Genomic DNA, 26,747 nt, shown 5'->3' with positions numbered 1-26,747 from the left:
AGTATCGAAACACACTTTTATTTACCAGTATTAATCAGATAGCTCCAAAATCACTTTTACAGTCGTCGAACTATTATAAACAAGCTGACACGTTCAGCGACACAGTCTTCACACTGTCAGGCAATAACGGTGGAGACAGCTTCACTGCAAAGCACCCGAGTACAGCTCCCAACTCTGCTTGGTTGTTGTTGGAACTCCACGTACTCTCGAGACTCTCCACGCGATGCACTCGACGATACACAAGAGTAGAGCTCTCGACTCAGCACAGTCTAAGACAAAACTCGACGATGCACTAAAAGACTCTCTCGATGCACTTGATGACCACCTCGGCGCTAGACTTCGAGACACTCACTCAATGACTGACTATCAGCTCGCTAGACGAGGCACACACACACACGATACTGCGGACTAGCAGGGTTTATATAGTTTTTGGTTCATGTTCGAGAACATTCTGTGCTAAACCGGTAAGAATTCGTTCCAGAAGGTTCTCCAACCGTCCATGGTATATCGCCAATTTTGTCGCCAAATGTCGCCATATGGGCGATTTCTCACCAAATGTGACAAACCTGCCTTCCCTTGGCATTTTATGACAACCCTAAAACTGCTTTGCGGGGAAGCCATCTTATCCCGCCTGTACATTTCGTAACAATATGTATTCTTTGCTAGAATCGGATGGCATACCAAAAGGAGATGAAATTTTGTTCCTATTTTTATTCCATAACAAAATTCAAATTTAGATCAGTATTTTCTGAGCTAATAGTTTGAATAGCTACTTACGTGAATGAATAAATTTTTAGGATTCTTAATGAAATAATTTTCATATCTAAAGGTATTTCATGTTCCGTTTTGTCAAAATATGTTTTGAGTTTTAAATTATGAGATTGCTTTACTTTTTTATAATGAATATGTTATTTATTTTAAAATATCTTTTTAATAAAAGCAAAAGCTTAAAACGAACAGCATTTATTAAAAAGACTCGACGTATTAAGTACACTGATCGAGATTTTTTGCTATAAATTTAAAAAAAAGTGTGTATTATTACGAAAGGTATGAAAATTTTGTTTCTAAAAGATTTAAATTTTCTTGATCTAATTGTTAGAAAACTGGATAACGCGTGAAATGCGTAAAGTCGATGCTTAATGATCTTTTATCAGTGTTTTTATGAGAAATTCAATTTTTGATGTAAATTAAAAAAAATTGTGTATAATTACGAAATGTATCAAAATATTTTTCCTAAACGATTTAAATTTTCTTGATTTAGATAGCGCTACTAATTGATAGAAAACTGGGTAACGTGTGAAATGCGTAGAGTCGATGCTTAATGGTGTTTAATTAGTGTTCTTATCAGAAATTCAATTTCTTTAGAGAACACGTTTTGATTTCACACTCGCTATCTTTGTCTAAAAATCGGATTTTTCTAACAATTTGAATGACAATGAAGTCGAACAAAATGTTTCCCATCGTCATTACGTTTCGAGCTTTGTTACTCAGTATACTAAAATAGAAACGACGAATCATTACTCTTATTTATTCCTGCTTTTGTAAATTACAAAATCAATACTAATTTCCATGGATCAGTTTGAAACTACTTTAGATGAAGTGCTTGCAAATTTAGATGCGCTTTGCACCATTAAATCAAAGCGGTATTTGTGGTGTATTGAGATGGATATTTTAATAAAGATTACCTTAAATGCTAATAAGATATTTACACTTGCAGCTGTTGCGGATTAGTGGCACCTTAATTCATCGTTTAATTTTATTTGGGCAATTTAGTTTTACCTCTTTCGAATTAATTTTAAGTAAAGCTGTAGCAACTTGATATCGAACTGTTATTTTCACAATACTGTGTTAATTAGGTTGTTATTTAGAACAACTAATTAACACAGTATTGTCCTTTGCTTGATATTACGATTTTATTGTCCTTTGCTTGATATTACGATTTTGATGCCTTATCAGACAATCTTAGGAACATGAAATAATTGGAAAAGTTTATATTTTGAACTCTAAATGTAGTTTAAACAATAATAAGTTTTCAAAAATTGTCAAGTTCTTAATTTCCTAATTTAGTTCTTTTACATCAATTACCTTATCTTACTTTTCTTACTTATCCGACCTTATCTTACTTATCCGATGGGCTAGATAATAACAGAGTATTTTTATCTAACAGAAAATGTTACCAAATTGGAAAACTTTTCAGGTATAGTAGTACTTCAGCAATGTAATTGTTTATTGATAAACAGTCTGTTGTTTTAGAAACGTGAAACTGGATTAACAAGTTTTATTAATGATTCAGTTAAGATTTCGTCTTAAGAAATAATACATTTTGAGAAGGGAAACTTTAAGAAGTTTTATATGTATATTAAACAAATGCCTTTAAACATACCTGTCACATGAAAAATTTTAATAAACTAGTTTAAAATCAAATTTAACAACCTTTGGGATATGGGAAAAATTATTTATTATTCTATAAAATCTAAAACATTGATACAACGAATACCAGTGTAGCGTCTATTACGACAAAGGCTAGGCAGGTAATTTCATTGTCAGACAGGCTATTTACAAAGTAATAACTTTTAATTGTCTGGGTTTTATTTTAAATAAGAATATTTTGAGATCACATCTGTATCGTAACTGATTAATGCAAATACAGAGCTTTCCTGTGACTACGAGTCACGGATTTAATGTTATTTTCAGAACTGAACTACAGATTAAAGAGCATTTCTGATAAGGAAATAAAATCTGCTTTAAAAGAAATAAAAATGAATTTCGAAATTTAAATAAAGCAATATAGTTTTTCGTAAAGCTTTCAGAACCATCTGCATCTTGTCTCCGTGAAGGAATTTATAAGGCTCATGTTTATGTTAACAACAAACAAACAACTCGTTTCGCCTAGAATCGAGCCAAGGCAAAAAACACTAGTTGGCAAAGGTTTCAGCCACTCTACTAATGGCAGGGTAAATTAAAAAAAAAAGTTTTAGCATTATAAGTAAATAATTTAACAATGGGAAGTATCTTTTGGTTGGCTATGAAGGAAGTTTGGTTTTTGTTTATGTGATTAGTTTGGTTTTGGTTTATTTGATCTACCTAAAGGGAGGGATGCCTTTGTGAAGGATTTTCAAAGACTCTGAAGGAAGATTGCTCACATGTATATTAAATATGAAGAGGGAGAGAGATTAAAAATGCCCGTAACATTTCCAGCTGCCGAAAATTGAATAGAGGGTCTAGTACAGAGCTCAGAGTTTTTACCTGTAGTTTTGACTTAATTATTTTTTTTTACTGATTCAATCGCAGCGGGCTCAGTCTCTCTGAATCAGTGCATATCCAGCCTTCTAAAGCTACGGCATTCATCATTTTAGTAAACACATGCAGCCAAAAACATTATAAGCTCTTTGCTTAACGAAATGTGACCTATAGTCGAGTCTTATAAGCATAATTACGTTGAAGTAGCATTCGTTACAAATTTTAGTTCCTTAAAAACTCACAATAATAAACTAATGTCTAATGTAATTTTCAGAGTGTTGACTTCGAAAGGTTTTTATATAAGTAAATCTTATTTTATATAAAAACAATTTTGCTTTGAGAAATTTCATAAAACTTATCAGGATTTGTGTTCCTCTTTACTTGCTTTGGAAACATTAACTGTCCTGATTCGGAACAGGGAGCTTACTGAAGCTATGTTCAATAAATTGTGAAGTAGACAATACACACAGGAAGGGTATACGAAACCCTTTATTTTTCTCTCTTTACAATGATTTCCGGAACTTCGGAATACAGAGACCAACCACTTGTGGTCTGAACGTAAGAATATAAAAATATTAATTAAAACTCTAACTAAACTAACTTTGGATTAATAAACAAATGACTAACTCCAAGATTGGTCGTGAATTAACAAAAAGCCGTATGTAGTACAGAGAGCTGCTAAAACTACGATACGTTTAAAATTATCAAGAGGATTAAACCTCTGGCCTTGAAGGCAACCAGCAAACGAGTAAAACTACTATGGCAAGCGGCCTGCTTCTAATAACTCCTTCCTCTCTCTTGCTTGGCAAAAAGCCACAACTTAAGTACTTGGCGTTAGCAAGACAAATTTGCATAAATAAGTTAAAAGCTTTTAATTCTGGCCGGAAGTAGAAAATAAGAAGTGATAGTAAAGATTTAAAATAAAATAAGCGTTAGTAAAACTTAGGATCCTTACAAAATAATCAAGTACTGAGGATTTTCTTTTTTTACTTTGATGTTTATTTAAACATAAATTCGGCATTCTAATAGATTCTAGAACTGAAATATTCATTTTTGGAAATAACTAAAGAAGTGTACCTTTATAACAAATCAGTAGCATTTTCGATAAACTTTTGCCTTTCTAATATTCTTCCGCATCTTCAATAAATATAAGGAATGCTTGAAAAAAGCCTTCATAAAAGATTTTGGAAAAGCTGTTTCCTCTGAAACATCTGCGAGTAATACATTAAAAAGATTTTCGAGTTATGCACCTCATCTTTTCACATGCACCCTCAAGGCAATATCTTGCTTATGCATAAAACACAAAGGATCGACAGCTCTCTCGGATAGAAAATGTTTCCTCGAACGTTGCAACAGCGAACTGTTCAAAAATATGCTTGAAAGATTCTGCAGTAGGCCAGAAGATAAACTGGTACAAAGTAAGAGCGTATTCAAAGAGAACTGTTTTATTTGGGAAGTAATGCTCATACTATGTCTAAGCCACATTTATAGATATAAAAATGCATTTCTTACTAAAAAGAAAATCTTCTCCAAAATAGGGGGAAGTGACGAAACAATGAAAAGGAAGACCACCCAATATATAGCTGGATAGTGCGGAAACGAATTTGAGACTGATAGGGGTAAACCTATGGAAAGCTGTGGTTCCGGATAGGATCATATGGAGAAAACTTGGAGAGCCAGCCTTGGCCTGTAGCAGGTTGTAGAGCTCAAGAAGAACAAGAAGAAGAATGCTCATACTGGATGTGCCTAGATGACGTTAAGATTAACTTACATTAGAAAGGCCAATTGCACTAACTTACGATGCTACATAATTACGTATATGGTTAGATATTAACTAGAATTACAAAAATATATTATTCCCCTGGAATAAGAATTACATTTTATAACCATTTTTCGGTTTTAATACGGTTTTCTGAAATAAATAATATCGATGGGCTCTTTTAAAATTAGAATAAAGAGAGATTTGGGGTAGATATAAAAAATCTTACAAAGATTCCGAAATATATCGACACGTGAAAGTTTTGCCTTTAATTAATCATTCAGAAAGTTTAAAAATTCTAATAATATTTTAAAGGCCAAGAACTATAAAAGAAAAGTCTTAATCCTACAGGAAGTCAAGAAATAATATTTATAGTCTGTGCTAATCTCCTGGTAAGACAGGATTCATCTACGTTACTGTTTTTAAGGATTCCCTGAAAAACGGATGACGAATTCTTTTCATTAAAGCCATGAATAATATGCACATGACAGCTAAGCAAATATAGTACCATCCGACATCATCCTCGACCTCTACATTTTTATTGTCAAATTGAACATTCAAGAAAAACGGGGATTGCGGAAGCTCCGTTATCTTATCAACATGCGGTTTGCGTTGAAAGCATTGAAAGTATGAGGTGTGATATTTTACTGTGTTTAAACAATCTATTAATACCAACAGGTTAAATGTAAGCGGAGGAAACAGGGTGCGATGTTATGCTTCTGTGTAGTTCTTTAAACACATTTCGCCGTTTGTTTTGAATTATAAACATCATAGAACTCCTTTCTTAATTTGAAATGACAGCGAGAGGTATACAAAAAAAGTATTTTGGTACAGCAGAAGATAATGAAAACTCAGCGCAGTTTATTTTAATGTTTCTGAAATTTTACGTTAGATTATGACTTAAATGAATTTTAGCAACAAAATAAATAAAAGAGGGTTGTTTTGTTTAGATTGCATTTTTAAATCAAGAGTTTGTTCAAGCGCCTTTAAGTACAAGGCAGGAAACATAATCATTTTGTCGTATCTTATTTTTAGATTGGCATTTGGGAAAAAAGTGTGATGAATAAACTGAATTGCTTTTATATACGAATTTAATGAATTCATAGAACCAGAAAGGAAGAGAGTAACATGCAGAGTTGATTTAGTTTTGAGCTATACTTCCATAGACGAACGACCATAACCATTTCTATTTCTAATCATTTCTCCGTGTTTCGGATCTATTGTGGTGTTACTCGTACATTCAGAAATTTATAAGCCGCACCTGTGAAAAAATTTTATTATGAAAAATTTAATGTAAATCATGCAACTTCCTTACGTTTATTAATTTTACTTATATTTATTTTAAGAGAAAATTATGATTTTTCCGCATACTTCGCGACTGTAGTGAAGAGGAGATCGCCTATCATGATCAGGCGACCCTCCGAAACTGATTTCGCTTCAAGGCCATAATACAGTCGGCTATGGTTCGATATAAAGAAATGTATTCGATGAAGGAGAAATTTCTAGAAGTTTCTACGATGCCTTCTGTAATGAACAAAATCGAAGCTTGCACAGCCATCTCTGGAAAAAAATTAAAAGCAGCGACTAAACAGTTAAAGAAGTTTTGTGGAAAGTAATTATATAACTGGTTTTCTCGAAATGAAGTTCTTGTACTGGCTTAGAAGTATTAAGAATAATTTTATACCAGCATAAAATTATTCTGCTGCAATTTAAGTCAGTAAGTACCCTATTAGCTGGTAAATACACATTACTTAAAAGCTAACAGTTCAGCTAAAAGACGTACTTAAACTTTAAAAGCTGTGAGTAAAATCACATTATTAACTGGTGGTGTATTTAATTATGGCAAAGTACACTACGGCTATCTGCTTAAGGGGATAGATTCCTTCGTAGAGGACTTAGAAACTGGCTCGTATACACATTACACATGGGGAAAACCACGAAAACACCCATGAAGCCAGCCCGTTCGCGGGATTCAAACCTCGGACCGAACTACCAGTGGTCAGCGATTTTACCGCTCGGCCGCTGGTGGGCCTTTCATTATTAACTGAAACTGTATCGAATATTTTACGACACTAATAATAAACCCCGACATTTACCCGACATAAACCCCGTAAAATTAATATTAAAACAGTTCTTCGATCATATAAATTTTATCATGGCAACAAAAACAATCCAATTTTCTAAAGAAATCTATTCGCTTGTCATTAAAATGTAACAAATGTTACATTTTATTCATAAATTTGCATTTTGATTAGAATTAGCGCTTTCTAAAAAGTGCTTGAAGCGTTTATAAAAGATTAAGCAATGCCAATGAAATTTAAAATATACAAGCTTATAGATAATTCACGTATCAGCTTTATTTAATTCTAAATGCAAATTAGATTAATTGCTGCATTACATAATAACTTAATTACGCCTTCAGAGGAAATTGGGAGAGGGGAACCTGCATTGATTCTGAATGTTTGGTTATAAATTTCACACCAATCTGGTTAATTTATTTGCACAACGGAGCCTGTTATTTCTATGAAAACCTCTCCGCACTGTGAATAAACATTTCTCTGCTAAAATAAGCAACATTGTAAGAATATCCATTTAATACTATTTTAAGCTTAAACAGAAAAGTGTGAAAATATCTGTTACTGTTTATTCTTGATTTTAATTCACTCTGACTGCTCCATTTTTATAAGAAGCATTTCTTTTGGTTTTTTCCCATTGACGGGCTTTGTTTCTCCACTAATAAAATCGGTCCTCCACTGAAGAGATTTTCAAGCAATTCTCAGTAAGAGTTAAGATCAGAGCTAACGTTGAATAAAAATGAAGAGCTGTTGGGAAACTTAAAGAGGTTTTATTCCTTCTCAAAGGCATGGAATTATACATAACTAGTGATGTTTACATTTGCGCCTGAGGTGAATAATTGATGTACAAAGCTCATCACCTTGTTAACAGCAATAAGAACCAAAACGTATCAGATATTTATTCAATACACATTTTAAGTCCTAGTGCTGGACACAGTGTATAGAAACTTATTTTAATTAAAAGAAGTGAAGCTGAATTCGGGTGACTGAAACCCTCGCAAAAGCTAATTTAAGTATAATCAAAAGCTTTTGTCAGTAGTTTCCTGTAAATGAACTTACATAATCAATATATTGTGATTAATATAATAAAAGGTACTGAAGTAAATACATTAAAATTTATATTCACCACTTAAAGTGCACTGAATATGAGTACTTTGAAATTACATATACTTTAAATTAAATGAGTACATTATAATCCTGTTTATATGACATAACATGAAAGCTCAAATTCACATAAAATTGTTATTATTGTTATTATCATAATTTATATTCTACATATTTCATAACTCTCAAGTAAATAACAGTTCTCAAAACAGCAGCCTTGATCATTATCAGGTGATCATATCCTGAACATGAGACTAAAGTGTTTATTTGTAACGCTATTTGCTAAACTTTACAGACTATGGTCGAGTATTATCACATTCTTTTAATATCATTAATAACGTAATATTTATTTTTTGTTGCACAGCTTTTATGTAATGCAGTTTGTATTAAAATGGATATACTACTGTTTACTAATGAAATAATTTTAATACAATTACTACTGATTTCATTGTGTAGTAATTAAGTGCTTGTTTTGTGCCAAGTTTGTAATTTTATTTGTTCAGCTACTCTGCTTTAATAAACCATCTTCAGTACTTCTGTATTATCTGATAACTATGATTATTAGACCACTAATCAGTTCCGTTCATGTCGGATAATCGGAATTCTAGTGTAGTGAAATTATACGATAGATTATTAAATAATGATAATTATTTAATGATTAATTATTTAATGATTATTAAATAATTATATGATAGTTCCAAAGGCATTAAATACTCTGATATGGATGCTATAATGTAATCGGTAGCTCTGTTAGGGATTGCACCGGTGTTCTCTATCGCATCAAGAGATCAGAAAGCGATCCATGGTTGAAGAAAAAATCTCAGCATATTATGAAAACATGCCGAGTGTTTAAATTATTTTTAATTTAAATAGAGAATGAGTAAGTTATACTTTATACAAATACGTCATTTATGACATTCATTTCAAGAAAGAATGTAAGGAATGAGAGAAATTTTACGTGACTAGAGTATCTTTATATGGGACAGCTTTTTAACAAACAGGGTTTGGCTTCATTAAAAGAGACTTATGTCACAGCTGCTACTGAGTCAACATTCGTTAAAAGCTACAGATGTCCTTGCAAGATTTTTTTTTCTATAGATGTCTATAACCGCTGAACGGTACACATTGCATTAACTTTACCTACAAAGACTTGATCTTGATTCTAATATAATTTCGTGTAGTTTGTTTTATACAAATAACTATAAGGCCAAAGGAAAAAATTAATAAATTTAAATTTTTGAATAAAATATAAATATTTTATGGTTTTGAAAAGACTTTTAGAAATTCACTTTATTAATATAGGAAGTTTTTTGAGGGATTTTGGAAAAGCTAAACAGAACATACAATTCGCTGACAAGGTGATTTCCTCCCCCTCAAACAAGAATTATACTTCTTGATGCAGATCTTAAAACGTGTTTGTTTTGACCAATGAATAGCAAGAATGAACAATAAATAGCATGAATTCACTAAGAATTCATACGTAGAATAAGTTCTTTAAGGACAGAGCTCTGTAATAAAAAATAAATGCATAAAAACCCAGAAAAATCATTCGAAAGTTAAACTCACGTAAACTGCTCGCAGGTTTGCAACTCATGGAGGGAAAGAAACAAATTACCACTAAATTCTTACTAACTTACGAGTAAAATTAAATAAAAAATTAAATTAACCCAATGGCTTCACAGGTTAGTTAACGCGTAGGCTTGCTCTGACTCGTAAAAAGCTAAGTAAACAAGCCTAATGGCAAGAAACGCTCAACCCCACAAAACTCTAATTGCCAGAGAAATCAATAAAGAAACAGGGCTGTCAGGCCGACAGAACATGCCCTGAATTCATCTTGCAAAGCTTTCTCTTAAATACTGACTTCTTTCTACCTCATTTGAATACAGGCGCGCTAAATCGTTTACATTCTGGCAAGAAAATGTGAGTTCAAAGCAAGAGCAATAGGAAAGGCTGCTTCAAAATAAAATAACTGTTAAGTAAATTAAATCCCACAGACTTCTCGATCGATCCCGTGTGTCACAGTTACGATATCTGAATTCAAATCATGAATTTAACGCATCGTAAAATAATGTTCAAATTATTATTATTATTTTGCACCGTGTCATTTCGAAACCGTGTCAAAAACACCCTGTAAAAAGTGAATCTGGTGTAATCACAATTCAATTTTTGAATAATACTGTGTGCCGTTAACAGAAATATGAAACATCGGAATGATAATCACTCTTGGTTCACTTTCGAGCCACAATATCAAAACTTCTAGTTTCTGTCGTGATTCTTTTTTCGATTAACTAAAATTCTAGATCTTTTTCCTGAAAATTTATTTCCACGTAACTCCAAAAAGAAAAAGAACAAAAACAACAACAACAAAATCTACTGAGGTAAGCTCTAGACTTCGAAGGGTCAAAGAATGCTTCCTGGAAACTGAATGTTTAACATATGGTATACGATCCGGTGAAACAAGCAAAGATTCTCCACCTCGGTAAAAATGATGCAATCGGATTCTTCTTTATCCTCGACTTGGGAAAATAAAAACTTTCCATTATCTGTAGACCCATACTGCTGTTAACAGCAGCATAAAAACCCAACATTATTTTTTCAGACACCTCGTATTAAGGCTTCTTGATTAGTTTTTTCTTTTTAAATAAAAGTAGGACACTTCATCTCTCGAGGTTTATATGGTCTTGGAGAAGTATTATTCAATTACAAACATAAAACAAGTAGGTTTTGCAAAAACATGATTTTCTTTTCTTTTGTTTCTTAACAACAGAATGACAGTAAGCTAAGTTATTTTAAATGAAAGATTTTAGTGAGAGTGAGTACGCAGTTTTTTACGATAAGTAAAAATTATTAAAACCGTCTAGAAGATATCAGATCAATGGCTTCCATTTTCTTAATATATGAGCAGGCCACTTACCCCTATCCCAAGGAATCTTCTTAAAAATATCAATCTTTCTTTCAACCGCCTTTCTGGAATTTAAGAGAGTAATTATATTAATGGCCGAGACCTTAAATGATAGACTTTTCGATGAGCTTTGGTAGGTTAAATTTACAACAAATAGAGTATTCTTTGTGATTGTGGCAGAAATACAGAAAATGATCTAATATTGTGATTAGAATTACTGACAGACTAAAAATTAACTCATCTTTATTACCATTTCTAATTTTCTTCAGAATTCAGTCTTAAGCAAAATCAGAATGAGTATTATTTGTAATACCGTATATATTTGTGTTTGGACCACTAGAAGGCGAATGGTTAAAGATGGAAAGCGCTGAAAGTCTTTTCCTTTATGTTCTTTTTTTTTTTTTTTTTAAGTAGGACACCGCCCCGAGGACTGTCTGCTTAAGACAAGGGATGCACTCGTGGAGGACTTTCTGAAGGAAACTGGCTCGTATTTATACTACACACGGAGAAAACCGTAAGAACTAACCATGCAGCCAATTCGTTCGGGTGAGTTTGAACTCAAACCAGATCAAACTACCAGTATTCAGCTATCTTAATCCCTAAGACACTTTTGGAGCCTTTTTTCCGGTATGATGTTATACAAAGATAGTCTAGCTGTATGGGTATTTTTCTGATGCGTAACTTGAAAGTAGACCTTTTTTCTTAGAAAGTTCTTCACAAAAGCATTTTTTTTCAGATGAGACAGTCCTTTAAAGTTTTGATGTAGTTAACTGATTAAACCGAACATTCGTGTTAATATATTTTGTTTACTCCGTTTCAGTTATTAAAGTTATCAGCAATATGCAGCAGTGTACTATTATTAGAATGGAAACTTGCTTACTTATTCTATACATTGCAAAATTTGTAAATGTACGTCATATTTTATTCTCTGCTGATTAAGAATTCAGCATATGGCTAGCTAGCTTAAAAGGGTATGATCAAATATTCTATTATTTTGGAGAACTCTTTCCTGCCAGGCGTGGGCTTCAAGTCAGAAGGAGATCTTAGACGCATAAGAGGATCGATAAGTCAAAAAGAAATAGCACCTGGAAACTCTATTTTCTGAGCTTAATTTATTTTCTGATATAAAGTGTGCTCCAACTCGCATAAAGCAAGAGTGCTGTTATCGACAGTGAAATTTTGCTTTCTGAAAAATATTTCTTTTTTGATACTTGGCTATTTTGGTACCTCGTTATATGCCCGCTTTGAAAATATCTAACTCGGTATACGTCCTGTTTGGAAGCGAAAGTTTTTGTCGGGTATACGTTGTATGTTCGGAATATGACTCGAGTTTGATGACTGCGTGCACTATATTTGTTTACCTCTTTCGAGACAGTGCTACAAGTGCTCTTAAGACTCAGTACACTTGTTGCTACGCTTCAGTAAACAACCATCTTTACAATTCTGAATTTTCAAGTGATTTTCTGTTTTATCACGTAAATGTTTTTCGAATTCATTGGCAATGAGTCTTAAAGAAGTTAAGAGTCAAGCAACAAAGAAAATTTTAAGGATAACCATGGAGAAGAAGAAAAATATTGTTGAAAAGCATGAAGATGGCATGTGTATCCGACACTTGGCTATTACATACCGTATGGCTAATACGATATCTACGACTGTAAAAAACAAAGATGCTATTAAACCGGAAAGGGGGAGAAATCAATTACCACTCAAAGATAACACTGAAAAATTCTTTTGATTTGAATATCAGAAAAATACATATGTATAGTATGATGTGCAATGCTTCATTTATGTCCGCCCAATGCATTTTTATTTTATTATTAAACAATATTATAATAATAGCAAGATGATATTTTTATAAGAACGGATTAATTATTTTTCCTTTATTTCGTACTGGAAAAGTTCGTTTGGTGTACGTTTAAGGATCTCGAACAGATGATGGACGTATACCGAGGCCACCACTGTATTCTCATGTGCAAATGATGTGAAGTAGTCTGCATAATATTTATTACCAAGTATATCTGGGGCTTTTCGAGATTATATGCAGACAGATTAAATATTCGCTTAGCATGATTAGTAGATATATCTGAACAGCATTATTTTTCTTCATATAAACGTAAATGCAAAATTAACGGGACTATTCTTTTGTAAAGGTCACTAATTTCACAAATGAGCGATAACTATGATTTATAATTGATGCTCATAAGCATATTAGAAAATGGACGAAAATTAGCAAAGAGATTTGGCGTAAAATAAATATTTGCAAATGTTGCAGGAAAGTGACTGGAAGGTTTGAACTTACCTTCACTCTCGCCTGCTGGCAAGAGTATTATTTAGTAAATGTTAAGATTACATCCGATAGATTAGATACTGTAAACGTCAGATTAGATACTCAAAGCAGCCCGTGACTTTCACGTACATTACGCCAAATTATCTTTCTAAGGTTTCGTCCATTTTGTATCTAATTACAATTCAGTGCATCACTTTTAAGCGCTTAAGCGCTTTTATAGGTATTATGGTGTCTTAATTTATAATATAAATAACCACACTTAGATCAACTTTATAAAAAAGAAGAAAAGAAGAGTAATTAATTAAGTCTTGTATTTAGCTGTTTTTTGCGCGGATCGTTTTACTTCTGTATCAATCAAACATCTGTGCAATTTATTCAATGGTTCAACATATAGTTTCGTTGAAAATAATCTGCAAAAATCCATTTTTGGCTGAAAAAGGAATGAAAGTTAAAATTGAAGAAGATTATTTTACAGACTGAGCTGCCGATTATTTCAAAAAAAGCAAAGGAAATAAAGATAAATAAAAAAGAAGCCATATTAATGAGTATAAGTTAAGACCGTTTAAACAGAACAACACAAAGAGAGTATTAGGACTGCATGCCAGTTAAGTTCGTAGGAGCTAAAGTGTTAGTTGCAAAAAGAAGCTAGACAAATGTTCAGCAGCGGGAAGTTCCTTGGGCTTAAGAAAAGGCTAATGGTTTGTTTTCGGTCCTTATCAGCATCATTTTTAATTCGTAAATCTCCATTAATGAGAGGAGGATCTAAAGTATCGTGCATGTCGTAATCACGACAGGCCCTACGTTGCAAAAATTCCTAATTCATTAATTGATTTCGAAAATAGTAAACATTTCTGTGTCTTAAGAGGAAGGTCTCCTAAATGTTCAGGTGAGATGAGTTCCCCCCCCCCCCCCCACATACATTTCGTAAATCTTCCTTGCAGCGTCTTCTATTACTCCGAATATGAAAAGAAATGTTTGTATATTGCAGTTCTTCTTGCTTTCTGATTTAAGCCAAAAGCGTTACAAAATGACACCCCTCCATAAAAAAAGCCAAAACAGTCCTGAAAGTTCGTTAATTTTCAGCTTTAGTCAAAAAGTTAAAAATATTGTAAAGATTCTTTAACCTTCCAAAGCATGATTAATTATCAAGACCAACTGCAGAGTCTGCGGCTCCAGGTACAACGTTCTTTCGTGACCCCTAATAACCCCTTTCTTTCCTTTTTTGGGGGGGATTAAAAAAAGGTAATACGAGAAATTATATAATGATATGTAGGATACTGAGCCCGATGTTGTAGATAAGAAATAGATGAAATAATATGAAATAACTGCATATAGAAAGGAGTAACATTTTCTTGTACAAGAAATTACGTCTGCTTTATTACTGGTCATTTCGGTTCGTCTGGGGCAGTTCTTGCAAGTACGTCGCTAATGATGAACAGCTCCCGTGATCTTTCCAAACTTTCACTTCGCTCAGCCCATAAAAAAGTATAATGGGAGAAAGTTTTTCATATGGTTCTTTTAAGAGAGAAACTAATCTTAAACCTGTCAGATAATCTGTAATTAGTTTGCAAGTTGAATAAATAAACTCCCTTTAAAATGTTGAATTTTCACTTATAAATCTAATAATATACATCACATTTCCAGAATTTGGCTATACTTTTAATAAAAAAATCCATTTCAAGCTATTATCACTTGCCAATTATGCATGTTAATGAAAATAGCAGTGGTTGCAGAAAGCTGCAGAAATTTAAGGGGTGGAAAAGGAACGTTTTAACATTTATCTCCTGGAAAGAGAAAAAAAGTCATCTATTCTAAAAATGGGTGCAAGCGATTCAATAAATTGAAAATTTTTAAAACCGAAATAAATATGGTATATGAACAAATTCCAATAAGAAAGTTAAAATATTCATTATTATTTTGATCCTTCTTTCTAATTTTCAGGCAGTACTTTATGAATACATTAATTTTATCCATAAACACTTAAATTACATAAACGTAAGCATTTGCATGCCCATATATTAAACAACTGCGATACTATCTCAGTAACAGCATGAGCATGGCTTTCTGTTTATCAAGACTTCTGCTTGAAGTGTGAGGTTTATCCCAAGTTTTTAAAAGTTATTTTTAGTTAAAGCTACTTTCCTGTTCCTTTTAATTTCAGCTTACAATTTCCTACCAGAATGTGTTTTTAGAATTGCGTTGAATGCAAATGAGTAAGAGCGGTATTTTAGTCGAAGTTCCACTGACTTCGTTAGAGAGTCAGAGATTCTGACTAGCACGCGCTCGCCTTTTGGCTACATTCTCTCTAAGCTATTCTATAGCTCGGCCTTATCTCAGGCCATTGATAGCTTCGCCAGCTTAGTTGATAATTTAGGGGCCAACTACTTAGAAATCTTGATAGCTTCGACTATATCTTTCAGTTAAGCTTTAGCTAAGTTTTATTTCATATTACTTTGAGTTCAAGCCCAAGTGGAGGCTTTGCTGTGCGTTCTGAGAAACGGACCATCTGTTATCTGTTGACGAGGTTCCTACACATTTAGCTGTTAGATAAAAGGCTGGAACCCCACAGAAGCATTTGAAGCAGTATATATTAAACTATCAGCGAGGATGCAGTTAAAAGCAATCAAAATAAAAATATAAGCATTTAGAAACATTCTATAGTAATTAAGAATAATACGTTTTAGTTTTTCATGGCCAACGTCAGTATTATAAGGTAGTTCTGATTTTTATGGGACGCCTATCGTCTAGAAACGTAGGCATTTAGCACATTAAGAATGCGCACTTGAAGAGCACGAGAATAAATTATAATAGTTCTTTCTCTTTCCTTTCCCACATACTTCGCCTAGTTATGTTTCTATACATCTTTAACTGCGTGTATAGATTTCCATATAGTTACATAGGCAATATATGGAATTCAAGTATTGAAGTATTGAAGGGATTACAGAACTATGTGAATGGCATAGGTCTCAGCTCTGCATTACAGAAGGGACTAAAGCTTTAAGATGACATGACATCATTTGAGCTGTTTCCGAATCATGTGCGTGTAGCTTAATTTTGTTTCAGCATTCATATATTTAGCTTTGTATCTCTAAAGACAGCTAAATAAATTTTCTGAACTCAGACTACGTTGCACATTTCAGCATTGGAGACCCTTTCCAAGATAACTATGTGATAGTATATGTAGAATTTTATTTTTGAGAAGAAATGTAGTCGCGGCGACAGAAAAATGCGGAATAAAGGTTTGAGGTGTACAGCAGAAATTTTGTTTTAAATTTTCAACAGTGCTTCTTTTGAAAACAATATTTCTGATCTATTGAAATAGAGGAATATGCAACTCTTGTTAGAGGATTTGAGAAACATATATAGTATTATATTAATGTCCCTTATTTCCTCGGAGCGGAAACATGAAAAACTAACTACACCCTCGGCAGTCTTCGAACCACAGATCTTCTGGTTGTTGGTTGAATGTGCTAATCACTTAAACCAGGATAGCACGTGTCTTGGTATGCATTTGAGAATGCGACAATTCATTATAATTTAACATTTATTACCATCTTTAATTGTTTATACACTGATTTGAAATGACGCAAGTTTCCTTTGCCCTTGTTAATCATCGCTGTATGTCATTACCCTCTTTAACTGTTTTAACTATGCTGAAACGAGGCAAAAGCTTCGTACTCGTTCTCTTATTAATATCAGTTTGTAATTAGAATTTAAATTTTATGATCGAAAAATGTATAAGCTTGTTAATGCAGAGAAAAATGAAGAAAATCAAAAAATGCAAATTTCATTAAACGTAAGTCTAGCTAACATTATTTTATTGCCACTCAGAACAATTTGGATACTTACGTATTATCCTGTAGACCATAAAATGTTCGCCAAGAAGCACGATTTAGTGCCAGTTATTTATAACCATGATGTCACAAGACATCTGCACTTTCGTTTGATGTAACTGCGATTGCAGCTTGATAAGCCATCTTTTATGTTTAAGAATAAGGATATAAATTAACTTTTACTGCTGTATTTTATACTTGCATTTTGAAAACAAAAATGAGTTCGAGGGCTGTAGAATCATACTAGTGATGCACTTAGGTTCCTTTACAGCTCGAGAGTGAATGCGGAATATAGCAGCTGGATATAACCGACTAAACAGTAATACATTGCAGCAATCACCTGCGGAAAGTTTATACTCACGATGTTCTAAACAGAGAGTGTCCAGTAACATTGAAGGGCCAACAAAATAGTACAAATTGAGGAGAGCCACGCAAGAAAGGCTCCCTCCCTCCAAAAAAAGGAGCGGGTTGAACACTTTAGCAGCAGTGGCTATTTGGTGGATTGTGCAGAAAGTCTGACGAGTGCATTATTGTAAGAGTTTACAGATAGAAGTGCGGTTCAGTCGATGGTAGCCAACAGTCACGGTGGACCTGATAATATGTTAAGTACCAAAACTTTTAATGGCTTTGTACGCATCTGAATAAAAATTCGTTTTTTAGAATGATAGAAATGAGTATACCTTTTTTAGTTAGACATCTTAATGTTACAGGAAGAAATTATATCGCATATCATTTATTTCTAAATGCATTAACTCGAGAAAATACTTTAGAGACAGTTCAAATTTCAAATTCGATTTTATAATTTTGAATTTAATGTTGTCTTTGGTCGAACTTTTCAAAATGTAGCGCTTTTAAATATAACACCTACAAAAACACCACCGGCTTTTAAAGGCATTTTTATTGATTTCGAAAATATTTCCTGAAACTCACTTGACAGCACATTATTTTAGAAACTTTTTCAGTTGAGATTCGTTTTACAAAACCTACTACCACGCATAATCAAAAGAGGTGACTACTATGGTCATACTTCAGTGATTTTCTATTGCAGTTATTCGGCAAACCATGTTTCGATCACAACCTTGCTTGACCAGTTATTTCAATTGCATCGTATATTTCACAACGTGAATTTTTAATTCCTTTGCTGAAGTGCTTATTTATACGTGTATGTTCATAAAAATAAAATACAGTTGTAAATTTAAAGGATAGTTGTATTTAAAGTTATGTCAACAGCATAAATAGTATGGAAACTGCGTATGTGTAAACAAACTTGATTTCATTTTTCCCAACAGCCAGTCTCAAAGATTTCAGATTTTGAGTCTCACTAAGTCTTTCCGTCCGATAAAATATTCAGGCTGTGCTAGGGAGCTCCTGTGTTAGGGAAAATAGCGCAATAGTCGGCTATTCTGCAACAGAATTGCCTTTTATTGCTTTTACAGGGCTTATGTTTCTATTGCAGGTGAATTAAGACTGCTGTAAGCCAAGTCACCCAAACTGCATTTAAAATTATCTAGAGAAAGTACGAAGTCTGTTGACAGTCATCTATCTGAAAATATAAATTACATTCGAAGTAGATTATGACTTCCACCGGCAGACAAGAATTACATTACGTACAACTGATATTTTTTTACCACTTTTTTTTACGAGATATTGTAACAGTGAGGACGTAATTCTGAAAAGACGGAAGAAATGAGCACATCATTGTGAACAAAAAGGGAGGTAAGTCTTTTCTAATGAATTAAGTCATTAGCGAAATATATAAAAAGTAACTTTAAAAAAGTTATGCTACATAAATAATTACCTAATTGCAAATTTCAATTATTAGATAATGAAGTAATTCGTATGGGAAGAAAATACGTAAAATTATTTACATTTTAGATGAGAAATATATTCACAATTTGTTTTTTGATTTTGGAAACTATATTGACTTAAAGCAAATCATTTTAATTAAAAGAGTCGTTTAATAACTGATTAAATTATTAAGATATAGGTGAATTTAGAGATTGAGACAATGTTACAGATTTTTAAATAGTATATGTAAAATATATACTCAACATGTAACTGTATTCACAATATGTAAACGATTATATACGTATAAATTAAAGATGAAATGAGTTTGAAAGCAATATTTAAGAAAATATAAATATATTATCTGCGTTTAACTATCTTGAGAATCAAACTGGAAAAATGCAACACTCTGAAATAATTTTAGAAAACAAGTATTATGTATCTGCAAATGTAAAACTCCTTTATTATAAGTTAGTACCTTTTTAACATGTCATGTTTTTAAGTTTTTGTGGCTTTACGCGAACATTCTAAGCATCGCCTAAATTGAACGTCTTTTTTTTAACCCTCAAAGATAAAGTTATTTGTTTGTGTGACAGGATCAGCTGGTCGTTAATTACTCGAGGGCTATCGTAACATGATAGAAAAATTATTTACTCCTGCTAGGGAAAAATCCATTTATACTCTTCGGAGCTCTTCCTTTCAGTGGCTAATTGACAGCGTATTTTGAAAGTTTTTATTCATATTAAGAAAAATGGTTATATTATTGTTTATTTTATTATTAAATAATAATAATGAGACGTCAAACCGAGTAAAAATTCTTCTATTAGTGATAAGACTAAGTTTTAGAATTGCACAGATAGAATGAAATTTGATATTAATATTAATTTTAATAAAGACGAGAGTAGTTAACACAAAACAGATAATTATAATGACATCGGCAAAGAGCTAAAGGAGGTTAAATTGGTATTTCAAATTTACAAGGATGTTTAGATTTCAAAATGCTCTAATTCTGAATGTAAACATTTTGATATTCTTGGTTATTCACAGGTTTAATGTATTAAATATATATTTGTATAATTTCAGTAAATAAAATTTGCATTACGTCATTCTTCCCGCTGGTAATTTTTTTCTGTTAAAAAGCAGACTATCCGAGTTAAAAAACAAATTGCTTTACTCACAAAGTTAAGATGGAAAGTCTACCAAAATTATACAAATAGCGTATGATTTCTTTTGGCTTCAAAATGTATTAAAATTTTTTAATAACAATTTATATTGTTTCTAGGGAGTCTCAATAATTTGTCGAAGATAATGCAAAGTAATTCAATTTTGAGTTTAACAAATATTGAGTATTTTACAGGTTTTTAATTAAAGCGTTTTTGTTTTTAAAACCATACGTTTAATACTATTTTGTGTATTTTAATTTTCTTTTATATGATTTTGGCAGCTGCTAGAGATAAATCGACTTGAATAACTCCATTATTCAAAAAGAGATATTGTCGAAGTTGCCAGCATGAAACGAAGTGCGGCTTTTCGTGTGAATGTTGGTTCACTTTTCAAACTGTGGCCACCAAATATTAGAGCCCTGTGTAATATTTAAAGAAATTAAATAATGAAGAATCTTCATAAATGTATATATGTTTCTCGCATTGTGATTCATCAATCAAATTTGGGATAACGTAATCTTCTGCTGAATATGGGCATCTGAAAGAACGAATTTGGAATTTGAAATTTGTTTTATTATCGAGTTCATATTTTGTAACACTTAAACGAATTTTTGATTAACAAACTCAACGATTTCAAAGCGAGCAATGGCAGCACTGTACGAAAAAAAAAAACATTTTTATCTCCAGTGCACGACACTGTGCATAGGAAATTCTAAAGATATATTCATTTTAAATTTGTTTTGCGATATTGCTGTTGAATTGAATTTTATGGTTTAAGTGGGAAGAACATGATATTTTATCAATAAAGGCAGCACACAAAACGTTAAGAAACACCCCTTTGGGCGTAATGTAAAATCTGAAAGCTTTCAGATTTTTTTTTCAAAGTGACCAGTTTGTGACTTCCCAAAATGTCTCCTCAATCATAAGTATATAAAAATCAGTCGGAAGATTTCGGACGTAAATTCAGCTTTTTGTAATAAAATTCAACACTAATTAAATGTAGCATGTTAAAAAATGAAACGCATGACGATATTTAAAAATTTTAAAATGAATTCTAATTTTGAAATAGTCACAACACATTGCAATTAAAATTCAAATAATACTGTTTTGATTAAATGGGAATTTTTAAAGTAAAGAAAATTTGAAATTTATAAAATAAAATAATAAAGAATTAATAAAACTAGAGGAAATTTGCTTAACATTAAGAAAGCCTATTGGGAAAAAAGGTATTTTTTAAATCACTTAAAAATAAAATAAGCATTAAGTGTCAGAAGGATTATGATACAAATTTCGTATTTTCTTTAAATACAAGAAATCTGATTTGATTAATTAATATACATATTATTTTATATTTGCATTAAAATATTACGAAAAGAATCTAAAAGAAAAATGCACAATCTAGTTAATAATAAATTAAGGTATTAGTAAATTCAATAGTAGAATAAAGCTAATGTTTAAGTGATCAATTAGCACCTTTACTAAATTAGTGACGGTAGTCAGCGTCACGTGTGCATAAATTCTGTACAACATTTTACTCTTTAGGAAAATGAGAACGCAATTCACAACAATCAAATAAACTGTTATAAAAACAAAAAATATCGCTTACTCGCTAATTTTTTGAGACAGATATGTAGCCAACATGTTGGAGCAACGACGCACACTGTAACCACTATTGTGAAAGCCAGCAAACCGATGCATACTGACAAGATGATGATTTTTTCGTTTTCAGTCAGTTGAAACATTCTGAAAGAGAAAAGTACATTTAAGAAATATTTGAACAAATTTCAAAATGATCCAAAAATTTTATTATAGAAATATATCTTTCAAGAAAAGTGTAAAAACGTTACGGTAGTATGCTTATCTAGTACAAATAGAGCCGCCCAGACGGTATAATGGTTAGGGGAGTCTAGTGCGGTACCGAAGAGCCCGGGTTCGAATCCCGGAGAAGGCATGAATGTTTGAAAAAGTATAGTATCTGTGCGGCATGGAGAAACTCAAAATATGTGGCGAGGTGAATGTCCTCTTGAGAGGCTGTTGGTAGGGTCAAAGGCTGTTGTTAGGGAAAGAGGGTTGGAAGACCCTCGAATCTGTTCTCCCCGAAGTTCTCTCCATTAAAATTGGGGGGAGGAACTGAACGAAGTCAAACTGTCACCAGTGTGATGCTCAAGGCTCTTGCCAATGTCAGCAGCCGTCTTGCTCTCTTTGCCCCGATGAATTTCGGGGGATTGTGCTGATTTTACTGTCAGACAATTGAGATAAATCACAATACACAACAACAGTACCACAGACAGAAATTTCAAGTTCAGGCATCGTTCTTATACCATTTGAAAAAGAAACTTGCATTCGAATATGTGATATGAATTTTTATGTTACATATTGCAAGTTGTTTTTTAAGTTACACAATGATTTCGTAAGCTTCATTTATATATTTTAAAATTTACATTACATGTACATACTGAAATTTAACCTTCCAGTTATTAAAATAAGCAGTTAGATAGATAAGCATTATGACACCCAAACACCGTTAAATAATTGAATTAAAATTATAAAGCTTTTATTGTTTTTAAAAATTCTTTTGAAATAATTAGCTTCTCTAATGCGTATTAAGTAGTAGGAACAAAGTCAAGAATTTTGGAATGTGAAACGAGACTTTTATACATACTAATTTGGATAAACGTTACTTGTTAGATCCAAAACGGAGCATATCTAATTGAAGATTTTGATGTTTTCCTTTTTTCTGACGATTGAGTTCAACTCTTCCTTCAGTAATGAGAAAAGGAAAGAGAGTTAATATCAACTTGCGAATTATTACTGTGTATAGCATGCTTGAAATTATTCATAATATGACTGTTATTGTAACATTCATACTTATTTTCAGTTGTCATCGGTTTGGTATTATTTCTAACTCTGATACAGAGGAAAATGAAGTTCCGGAAACCGACATTTCTATTTTCTAATTTTTACAGCTTTTGGATCAGATCGATTATCGAATACAATTACAAAATTTAATTATGTAGCTTCTTTATGAGCGAATCAAATGTAGATGGTTTAAATAAGTTCTAGAATGAAAAGCATCAGAAACATGGTCCTATAAATCAATCGTTTTCAAAATATCCAAAATAATTTTCTCTTACCAGTCTTTTGTTGATCTCCCGTATTGCTTGCTGCAGTCCAACTAAATTCTAAAATATATCTGGCTTCTTCATATAATTCTTAACTCTCGTTTTACTTCCCTCAACAATTCACGACTTCCGATAAATTTGGAATAGTAAATGATTTTACCATAACAAATTAAATCCGAGACTAATTTTTAATGTTATAAGGTAATATTTGAAATTGTTAGTTAAAGTTCCCTTTTAAAAGGCGTTCTGATACAATTTTATTTATCAAAAGCTTTCAAGAGATAGGAATAACTCAAACTAGACTATACATTTTCGCTTTTGGCTAGCTAAGAACACAGCCACTAAATCTTTAAATGGCCACTTGTGCCTCTAAAATATTTGAACTTTTTTTTAGATTGCTTTAAGAAAGAGACTACCTTGAAATACAGAAATTAGTTGCTTAGCAGGAAACTTTAGAGTTTTAGCTTTAAAACTGTAAACTGTTCCGACATTTTATGCCTGTAACGAGTTAATAGACAAACAACGTTGTACCTTTCGAGAAACCAGAATTGTTATTTTTGATCGTAGGTTCTGATTACTAAAGGTTCAATGGAGGAACAATATTAGACAAGGCATTTGTTGGATCAACGGTATCCATGTATTTGTATTTAGCAGTATTTTTGTAGATAGATCAAATATACTGTACAAATTTCTTAACTCAATCAACCAATAATGTAGTGTTTATATATATATATATATATATAAAGATATGCATACGTAGCGATAGTTTAAGGTGATTATTTATCTTAAGAAAGAAAATTTACGATGGTACAGATAATAGCTTTTGGTAAGATAATAGAAGAAATGCAATTTTGTTAACTAAATGTTTTATAGCTTTTGGAAGAACAAAGAGGTAGCTACCGAAGCAATTTGATTAGGCTTTTCATGCAGTAATGATTCTTTTTTTCATTTTAACAAAAGATGAATTTCAGTTTAACGTCGTTATGGATTAAAAATTCCTCTTCATGCTTGGATTATTCTGCTTCTCCTTCGTGTGTTAAATCTATGCAGAAATTTAATTTTACGCTAAGTAAGGCTCAAAATAGTTTACAATTTTATTTATCAAAAGCTAAAGAGTGAAAACGCGAAAGGATAAAGGCTTTACAGAAGCGTTTTTAGTTTTCTAATTCTGTGGTAATCATGTAAATTACTTTTAATATTGTGTTTTTTATAGATAATTTACTCCCTGCAATCTGTTTTGATAATATATGGAAAATCAGATAGACAATCAGAAATAGAAATTTTAATGTCAGATACAAATTCTTTTTATCTTATATTCTGCATTGAGGCTATTAATTGTATTTATTTTTTCCCTTATTGGCTAAATATTGTTTGATTCATATTAGTTTATGAGTTTGGATGTCGAAAATAATTTTATGAATTTTTTATATAGAGTTCTACCGTAGATTCGGAGATTTAAATGAAAGATAGTTCTTATTTTATCTTGTCTAAATACTCTAATACGTACGCCTAATACTCTAATACATGCCATTATTTTGAAATACAGAGACCAGTAGTTTATAGGGTGTTTTTCAAAACAGAAGGCCTCTGAAATTCGGCGTTATCTGTGTTATTGCCTTAAATATCTGCAAATATGCTGACAATGGGCATCATATATTTTATTTTTAATTCATTTAATATTCCAGTATATATATATTAAAGAATGATATAGGATTTATAATAACACATGTTGTACTGCTTAAACACACTCCTTTAGAGTTATGTGTTAAGACAACGCACATTAGTTTCTCTTCGTTAGTTCTATTACAATCCTTCTTAGCACATGCTTTATCGTTTCCATCACAGTGCCTGACAGCAGTTGATAGAATTGCAGCCCAAAAGATGAAAAATATCAAACTGTTTATTTTACCGTTAGTATAGCTGTCGATAATTCCACATATAGCACAATAACAGATCATTAGCAAGACGAATGAAACAGACGGTGAAAGCGACGGATGACAGAAAAGGAGCGTACAGGTAGTTGAGTGATGTCATCTCTTTGACAATTTGTTATGTATAGATTGGATTTTTCTGGTATTTCATGTATTCTGGTTTCCTGACGATATTCACTTAAAATAAAGCATCTTTTCAACAGTATATTCTTTATCACTCATACATAGATTTTAATTTTAGGGAGATCTTTTATGAGGCATAATCCATATTAAAACTGAAAAAAAAAAAAAAACAACGGATTTAATAAGGTTATCTCCATGTTTAATGTAAATACGCGTCAGATAACGTTGTAACCATTCCTTACAGAGGGAAGGAACCTGAGAATATGAATAACGTGTCCTAAATATAATTTCTTCAGGCTTTTCATCGGTTCGTGTCACGAAGAGGTAAACCCACAACTGTGTATAGTGATAATGGAACTAATTTTGTAAGAGCTTCAAATGCATTTAAATTAATATATTTTGAACAAATTAATCGGCAGGCAGCCAATGAGCGGATAACATGGAAATTTATTCCCCCTGGTGCTCCATGGTGGGGTGGTTGGTGGGAACGTCTGATCGGAATGATGAAGCAAGTCCTTAAAAAAGTTCTTAAACATGCTTGTTTAAATTATGAAGAAATGTACACGATACTGTGTGACTGTGAAGCGATTCTTAATGACCGACCGTTGACAGTAATTCCTTCCGATCCTGAATTTAAAGCTTTAACTCCAACCGACTTTTTAAAAGAAATTAGAACTAGTAGTTTGCGGGATATAAAATACGGTATTAAATCAAGTAATTTACAAAGAAGATTTCAGTATATTCAAACTGTACGAGAAGCATTTAAAAATAGATTTCGTAAAGAATATTTGGGGATTCTCAAGGTTTCGCATAAAAGAGCTGAAAGGAAAGTTACTATTAAATTAGATGATATTGTTTTGATCGGTAGTAGTGACAAAAGACTTTTTTGGCAACTTGGTCGTGTCATAGAACTACTTCCAGGACCTGATGGAATAAATCGACTTGCAAGAGTAAAGACCCGAAATGGAATCTTGCTTAGAGCAGTTCGAACTCTCTATCCTTTAGAGGTAGCGCAAAATGATGTACCCGTGAAGCTGCAGAATGAAAAACAAGATTCTTTGTCTGAACTTAAACTCAACATAGATGATAAATCTGTCAGGTCTGTAACACGATCTGGTAGAACTGTAACTCCGCCGGACAGACTGGCATATTAAGGCTCTTTGGCATTGTTTTACTTTGATGTGAAAGTTCACTTTTTTTTTCTCTTTTTTTTTTTTTTTTTCCCTTAGGTGGAGGGATGTTAAATATTTGCATAAGTCGCCTGTAGTAACGGCAACCGCCGGCAATAAAAGGAGGTGCTTTCCTTAGTGGCACCGCAGTTCCTTTTAGTTTGAGCCAGAATAGACCTGCCAGGGAAGAAGCCAGGGGATGAGAGATTCCGGTTTCCGCTCTGTTCCGGTTCCCGTCTTGTTCCAGTCCAGTT

General features: G+C 32.4%; 1 protein-coding gene across 3 annotated transcripts in view; it reads right to left on the bottom strand.

Annotated features, from left to right (window-relative positions):
• LOC118184684 (synaptotagmin-1-like) overlaps nucleotides 1–26,747 on the bottom strand; it is a 201,710-nt gene that overhangs the window by 52,754 nt on the left and 122,209 nt on the right. For all 3 annotated transcript variants that reach the window (XM_085809483.1, XM_035354393.2, XM_035354394.2), the window contains one exon: nucleotides 21,755–21,891. In XM_085809483.1, the coding sequence (XP_085665609.1) occupies nucleotides 21,755–21,890 (136 nt within the window). In that variant the 5' untranslated portion in view covers nucleotide 21,891. The remainder of the gene's footprint in view (nucleotides 1–21,754; nucleotides 21,892–26,747) is intronic.

This window comes from Stegodyphus dumicola, chromosome X2 (genome assembly GCF_044657685.1).
Source record: "Stegodyphus dumicola isolate Sdum_Otavi_A_Nest chromosome X2, ASM4465768v1".
Taxonomy (NCBI): Eukaryota; Metazoa; Arthropoda; class Arachnida; order Araneae; family Eresidae; genus Stegodyphus; species Stegodyphus dumicola.
Note: the sequence above shows the minus strand (reverse complement) of the source record. Positions and strands in the feature narration are given on the sequence as shown.